The sequence below is a fragment of the Mobula birostris genome, chromosome 5, assembly GCF_030028105.1.
Source record: "Mobula birostris isolate sMobBir1 chromosome 5, sMobBir1.hap1, whole genome shotgun sequence".
NCBI classification, from domain to species: Eukaryota; Metazoa; Chordata; class Chondrichthyes; order Myliobatiformes; family Myliobatidae; genus Mobula; species Mobula birostris.
Genome location: NC_092374.1, coordinates 177,602,305 through 177,610,596, shown reverse-complemented (window position 1 = coordinate 177,610,596; position 8,292 = coordinate 177,602,305). Strand labels below are relative to the sequence as shown.

At 40.9% G+C, this 8,292-nt stretch overlaps 1 protein-coding gene across 1 annotated transcript; it reads left to right on the top strand.

Annotated features, from left to right (window-relative positions):
* Nucleotides 1-2,798: 2,798 nt before the first annotated feature.
* LOC140198420 (probable G-protein coupled receptor 139) lies at nucleotides 2,799-4,954 on the top strand. Its single transcript, XM_072259509.1, has 2 exons — nucleotides 2,799-2,955; nucleotides 4,077-4,954. Exons 1-2 carry the CDS (start codon nucleotides 2,799-2,801, stop codon nucleotides 4,952-4,954), a joined length of 1,035 nt encoding a protein of 344 aa, XP_072115610.1.
* The last annotated feature ends 3,338 nt before the right edge of the window (nucleotides 4,955-8,292 follow it).

Here is an 8,292-nt window from a genome sequence, read left to right as displayed (position 1 = left end):
GTTAGTTTGTACTTAAATATTTGAATTAAATAATATACGTCGTTTAGATGCTGTGCAAAAGTGAATCGCAATATCCACTCTATATAAAAATAGAACACAGAGCAAGATAGCAGAGTACAGGCGCTTCAACCTTCGTTGTTATGTCTAAATTTTAAGTTCCTAGCCACTCAGCCCGACGATTTCCTTTAATCGATTTTGCCAATCTAAAATCTCCGTATACCTTCCACCACTGTCATAAAAGTATGCCCTCTTGTATTATCTATTGCTGCAATTGTAAAAAAGACGTTGTTTACCTAATCTGTGCATCTTACCATCTTATTCACCTTTATTCAGTTGCCTCTCACCCTTTTTGCTCCAAAAAGAAAGTAACAGGTTGCTGACCCTTACCACAAAAGGCATGATCTATAGGCAGTGGCCTGATAAAACAAGTCTGTACCCTCTCTAAATTTTGCACTTCTTTCCGGAAATGAGACGACCAGAGTTGAACACAACAGTTCAATTGTTTTAAGGCATCCGTTAGTCTCGAGACCTGTTTGTTCCATCAATGAAAATTTTGATCAACTGCAAATGTTCATTTCCACACATAAGTGTTTGTATCATTATTCTTGGCTGGACTACTTCCATATTGTAGCAAATAAGGCTATACCAGTCAAATTCTGCCCCATCGAGACCCTTTCCACGAAAGGAGTCACAATCACATTGAGAATTTAAACATTATACACGATATAACTCTGTCGCCTCTACACCTTTCAAGCATCTTTCTGCACCTAGCCGATGGTCTCTATGTCCCGCAAGAAGTTATCATTTAGATATCATATATCGAAACATATTGAGCAATGGGTAATAGGCCGGAAATCTTGACATGTTTTCTCTGGGGCAGACACGGCGTTCATGTAATAAATAATCTGGTTTAGCCTTGGACAGGTGAGAAATGAGGGAAGTTGTGCGGGAGAGATGGTTTTGCTCTTCAAATTTTTAATGAAAAGAAGCTTTGATCGAATAGGCACGGATACCAGACCAGTGTAGTTCAGGAAAGGTACGGATGAGGTAGGATTGACCTTCGTCAGAGTTCAAGCAGTGACAGTCGTGAAGGCAATATTTCGTTGAGAAACAAATAAACCAGAGTTACTGATGAGAGAATCCAATGCAGGTGCAACATGGTGTGAGCAGAATTATCTGCAGCTTAATGTGAAAAAGGCTAAGGAGCTGGTGGTAGACCTGAGGAGAGCTAAGGTACCGGTGACCCCTGTTTCCATCCAGGGGGTCAATGTGGACATGGTGGAGGATTACAAATACCTGTGGATACGAATGGACAATAAACTGGACTGGTCAAAGAACACTGCGGCTGTCTACAGGAAGGGTCGGAACCGACTGTATTTCCTGAGGAGACTGAGGTCCTTTAACATCTGCCGGATGATGCTGAGAATGTTCTACGAGTCTGTGGTGGCCAGTACTATTATGTTTGCTGTTGTGTGCTGGGGCTGGTCCTGGACTTATTTCATAATTTACTGGCATAATTTACATATTACTATTTAACTATTTATGGTTCTATTACTATTTATTATTTATGGTGCAACTATTTATTTATTATTTATTATTCATGGGGAAAACCAGTTTCCCCCGGACTCAATAAAATATGACTATGACTATAACATATCAGTGGTGGCAGGTGAAAAAGTTTGGAAGCAGGTGACTTTGGTCCATCTAAATGTGCAACATGTAAAGCGCCGGATAAATTGCCCGGGAGTGTCCGGAGACAGCATTTTGCTTGTCGTGCTAAGTGACATGCCTTTTTTTAATTGCAAGGGGCGCTCAGCGATACTTTTACTTTTGTCAACTTTAACTAATTAACCAACAAAGAATATTGATATGATATTTAAAATATCTTCGATTCTACTATAAATGGAACCAACATTTTAAATGCCTGTAGGATATTTTTAAAAAGCACTTAATGTTCTGAACTCTTGCATCAAAAATACCCTCTGCAGTGCTTCGACTTCCTCAGTGATCGATCAAACGATTATGCATCTGAGCTGAACAGGGCCTTGCAGCATTCTCTTCACTGACACCACACCACGTGTATCATTCAGATTTATTTCATCTCCAAATCCTCACACGTTTTACGTTGTTCCACGTTATCTGTAATTGAAAATCCAGTACTTGTACTTTCTATTCTATCGAATGGAACGTAATACACTTAAAATCTCATCTCTTTCAGAGACGCCACCTGATCTGTTGACTATTTTTGACTTTTTTTCTCTGTTGCTCCAATATCACAGTTCTTAAATTTTACTTTTTTGAACAAATATACAGGATATAAATGTAGTAAAGCGACTATACAGGAGTTATTGCTCAGCTGAATATTTGAGAGATATCACCGAAGGGTGACATAGAATTGAGCAACCCCGCGCCCATCACTAGTAGTGCTCAGTTCACCCCATTGAGTTCACGTTAAAAATTCGCCTTTGAAATCGAAACAGCATTTAAACAAATTACTGCGAAATGTCGCAATCCCCTATCTGTTCATGCAAATGTGATTAAAAGATTCTATTTCAGATTTCCCTGTGTTAAATTCATGAAGTTCATCTATGTCGACCGCTGTGTCTGTGAAACCACTCGCTGGCATTATGAAGCCCAGAAAACTGCTGCTCGGATTCAGATGCAGCAACGGAACTACGACTTTTCATATTTTTGCCACGAGTATTCCGTGGAGAAATAGGTGTAACCACTTCACTTTACAGAACTAAAAATTGTTTTTAAAAACACCGTGACTAATATGAACCCACAGGAGGATAGGCATGGGTATTAATGTGATGCGAGTCGGGCTGCTTGCTCAAACTCCACTCGGACTGACAGCTTGTTGTCAGTACTGCGGCTTTTCAAGCATGGGACGTGCTCCAATTCTGTATGTCAATGAAATCATTTATCCGATTCTGGCGGCGTTTGGTATCCCCGGTAAGTCTTAATTAGACTAATGTCTTTTTGATCAGTTCCAACAATTCTTTGCGATGGTGATTTCTTTCTCTTTCTTCTAGCAGCAACGTGAATTGCAATTAATAATGCAAGGATATTCAAAATCCATTACGGGAACGTGACAATACACAACTAAACTGACAGGAAACAAACTTGAAGGTAATTTACATAGATTCCGAAGTTTGGGTAACTATAGGTGGAATTAAATGGAATTTTAAAAAAACATTGAAAAGGAGGAATTAATATTGGTCATTGTGTAATGAGTAATGAATATTTATGTAATTAAATTAGTTTGATAATGGCGATACTATATTGAAAGAATGGGGATCTGATATCAGCAGCGTCGGGGGAAATGATGGAGATAGTTAAAGATAAAGAGGGATTTTTCAATAACAGAGAGAAAACTACTATGAATCAGGCATATATTCGTTGCAGAGGTGGGGACGGGATGATCAGGGAGGTGGTTGCTGCCATACGAGACTGAAGAACACGAAAATGATGGGGCCAGCTGTGGGAGTTAGAGGGAATCTTACCCTGAACCGATAAGATTAATGGACACTTAGAACATTGCACGATTGTTTTTGAATTGAATCAATACGAAATATTTCTTACTAATGCTCCAATTGTGATAACTGAAACATATTCCAAAACACAATCAAACGGTATATATGGAAGTTGTTTCAGGACTAGGATCGCTTATGGAGTCTTTGAAGTTCATCATCAACTTTGTTGGAAACTAATGATCCTGAAACATGAAAACATTGCATGGGTGCTGGCTTGCTTGATGAGTTTTTCCAGGACGTACCAGTCACGTTTTTGTAGGGAACAGAATTATCTTTAATGTTACAGAAAGAACAATTTGAATCATAAATTCATATTTCCAAGTATGAAATCCTTATATAATCCGTTGAACTGAGCACGACTCTGCTAATAGAACCGGTAGGCCAGTGTGATGGAGGGGCTGAGCTCTTTGAATTCTATTTAATCATTATCTGTCTAAATAATGTGGTATGTCTCCATCACTGCCAACAGAATATCTAGCCTTAATGTATATGGTACTTCTGTCTACACATTAATTTTCTGTGTCTTTCTGTATTGAACAGTAGGTCTGCTCACCGCGACGATTCTGTACCGGGGAAAGTGTGGCCTGACTAGAGGAATGACGCGTTACATGATGGCGATGACGATCTCCGACCTGTTCGTTCTCATACTCCACGTGTTACTGCAAAAGATCTACACTTACTATCACCCTCATTCCTTCCTGACCCGCAGCACAGTGTGTCCATCTGATATTTACCTGCGAATCGTTACGTTGGATTATTCCGTCTGGTTAACCGTTTCTTTTACCTTTGACCGCTTTGTCAGCATTTCCTGTCCGAAACTGAGACTCAGATATTGTACGGAGAGGACGGCCGTCGTGGTTGTTGTGTTGTTATGCGTGCTGAGCTGCTTAAAATACATCCCTTTTCACTTCATGTACGAGCCACGCTACGTTATGGATAACGTGAACTATGGGTGTCAGCCTATAGTCGCGTATTTCACCTACATTTGGTGGGTGGTTTACTCCTGGATTTGTAGCAGCTCTCTGTCCTTAATTCCATTCGTACTGATCGTAGTCCTGAACGGGCTGACGGTCCGGAACATTGTAGTGTTCAGTAGGGTTCGACGGCGCCTGAAGGGACATGATGGAAATGACAGTGAGATGGAGAGTCGGCGTAAGTCCATCATCTTACTCTTCACCGTGTCCGGTACTTACATACTGATGTGGACAACGCAAACTGTAACCTTCATCTGCACTCGAGTCACAGTCAATTTCTCGGACAAGGATCTCACAAGCCCCTCTTTCATCGCCAATGAGGTAGGGGTCTTACTGATGCTCTTCAGCTCCTGCGCAAACACGTGGATCTATGGAATGACCCAGAGCAAGTTCAGGCAGGAGGTGAAGAACACGCTTACTTGCTTAAATCTTGTTTGTTGCTGATCCGATGCCACGGATGTGGCAGTGGAGCTTGAACCGGAGGACGAATATGACGTTGTCGTTCGCATAAATGCTTCACAAGTTGCCGCCAGTCTGCGCTTTTCGTCGTAGCACAGACCATGAATTGAAGAGGATTCTTCGTGGAAACAGATCTTACACGTTTTGGACCTTCTTCCTCTTTGTTATTCAACACCTGAAAACATTATTTCGTTATTGGTGTTTTATATGTTGCAATAAATTAAAAGAAAGGTGCCGTGCACCTTTCTTTTCTAAACCTGTTCGCGATGAATCTGACATGTCTGCAATTGGCTCATCGCATTTAACTAGATTGTCCCAATCTTCGATGTGTCTATTACAAGACTAAATCGGTTATTTCTTTACCCACCTTATAATAATCTCAGCACTTCTTGAGAAATTCACCCCTGTTTCCAGGTGCTCCCATCCACATTGAATCTTCGTGGCTCGGATCATTTGCCAGAAAAACAGCGTAGTAATCTTGACTTGCACGTTGAAGAAAGAAATGATAATCAAGGTTTTTTTTTATCCGGAACACATTACAGAGTCTCCCCCTTATTGCACCAGATGTTACTGCCGTCAGATCGCATGTTTATATTAATAAATTCGCCGATTACAATTACTATACCCATCTTCGGGATTGCTGCAAACATTTACTTCAATATCCTTCACACTAATTACAGGCCTAAATAATAGTCTTTGCTGGGATCACTCATGCATTGTGTTCTGCCTAGATCGACAGATTCATTCCCTTACTGACTCAGAACCTCCTCTCCCTGCAGCACTGGAATATTCCCCACAATTAGCGCTGCAATGTGAACTTCTAACTTACACCATCCCACCATAGTAAACATACTCTCCATATCCACCTGATCAAGGCCTTTCAACATTCGATAGTTTCCAGTGAAGACACCTCTCATTCTGCTGAACTGCAGTGAATACAGGAACAGTGCGACTATTAGCTCTTCATATGATAAGCAACTCAAGCCAGGCATCATTTTCCTGAGCTTCCTTTGAACCGTCTCTAGTGTCTGCACATCCTTCCTAAGATAAAGGCGAAAGGTACTCACAGTGAGACTAGTGGTTCACCACTAGTCATCAGCAGCCAATCAGAAAAGGACCCCTTGATTCCCACTCAGAAAATGTTCCCTTTATTCCCTCCTGCCATCCAGTTACTACCTTTATCCACGCTGTTATCTTTCCTGTAATAAAATTGGCTCTTAACTTCTTAAACGCACTCATATGTGCCACTTTGTGAAGTGTCTTCTGAAAATAGAAGTACACACCATCAGGCAATCCTCCTTTGTCTATCCTGGTTGTTACTTTTTTTTCAAAATATTCCCACAAGTTTGTCAGGCAAGAGTTTCCAGTCAGTCAACAATGCTGACTATGGTCAAATTTATTGTGTGTCTCTAGGTACCCCGAAACTATATCCTTAACATTCAACTCCACCATGTTCTGCACAGCTGAGGGCAGACCAATTGGTTTGCAATTAACTTTCTTCTGTCTCTTTCCCGTCTTAGAGTGTGGGGAGACATTTGCAATCTTTCACTCTTCCGGTACCATTGAGGAATCTAGTTATTATTGAAAGATTATTACTGATGCCTCCTCAATCTCTTCTGCAAACGCTTTCAGAACCCTGCGATGTACACCTATGGTCCTGGTGACCTATCTACATTCTGTCCTTTCAAGTTCCCTATCACCTTCTCCCGAGTAATGGCAGCTTCACACTCTGTTTACCCGTGACACTCTATAACGTTGACCAATCTGTTCGTTTCTACCACCCCCATTACTAGCCCTCGAGCACCATTTTCAAGTGGCCAGATATATCCCCTCGCCTCTCTTTTACATTCTATTTTTCTGAAGGAGCGTTTGATATCCTTTGTCGTAGTATTATCTCGCTTAATTTCGTTTTCCATATTTTCTTCTTAATGCCTTTTTACCTGCTCTTTGTTGTTTTTTAAAAACCTTTCCAATCCTCTAACTTCTCATGAACATTTTCTTTATTTTATGCCATCTCTTTGGTTTATATGTTGGCTTTGACTGCTCTTGTTAGTGAGCATTGTGTCACATTGCCTTTAACGGTCTTCTTTCTCTTTGCGGTGTACACATCCTATGCCTTCCGAATTGCATCCAGAAATTCCAACCATTATTGCTCAGCTGTAATCACTGTCATTGTCCATTTGGAACTAATTTTGGCCACCCCCTCTCTCATACCTCCGTGATTCTATTTATTCCACCGTAAATCTGATACGTCCTTCTGAGATTTAAGTGTGAATTCGATTATAGGATCACTTGCCCAAAAGGTTCTTTTACCGTAAACTCTTTAATAAATTATGGTCCATTGCACACCACTCAATCCAGAATCGGGAATCCCCTGCTGGGCTCAACCTGAAGGTTCTCTAAAAGACATCTCCTACGTCTAGAAATTCCTCCCTTGGGATTCAACAGCAGCCGGATTTTATCTGCATATTGAAGGTATTGTCATCAACCTTCCGTTATTTCGGTTTAACCCTCCATCCTCGGTATGTGCACCATGTGTTTAAGCACACTGGAGGCATCTTAGATGGGGCTTTACGGTAGCACTCTGAAGCAAATCATTACAGACAATTCATTTCTTACTAACCATACTTTCTTCAAACTTACGAATCAACCCAAATTAAAATTTCGTCCATGCGACGTACATGCATCACAAATTACAGAGGCCACAACGCTGATCATGACGGACCACTTAGTCAGAATAATACTCTTCCACCATTATCCATTGTCATTATGGAAAAAGAGACTCTGAATCGAATCTGTGAATTTTCAAATGAACACATTATGATAGTCCCTTGTAATAGGCACTTTGCCAATCGTCCATGTATATATCATCCAATGACTGAGCCTCATTAATTATTTTCAGGGTTTTCAAAGGTATATTTAAAGTCAGACAATTGTCTACAATGTACATCCTGAAGTGGTTTTTCTTCACAACCATCCACGAAAGCAGGGTAATGCCCACAGAATGAATGACAGTTAATTGGAAACCTAAAATGCCGCAAACTCCACTCCCTCCGGCGTATAAGCGGCAGCATTCAACGATCATACCTCCCCCTACCGGCAAAACAAAAAATCGGTACCCGCCACCGAGTACTCAAACGTGACCAAAGCAACAGCAAAGACGCAGATTTGCAGCACTCCAAAAACTGCTCGTTCATCCGTTATTCGACATACCACAGGCTCTCTTTCTCCATAATAAAGGAAAAAGATGCGTCTCCGTTACCATATAACCATATAACATATAACAATTACAGTACGGAAACAGACCATCTCGGCTCTTCTAA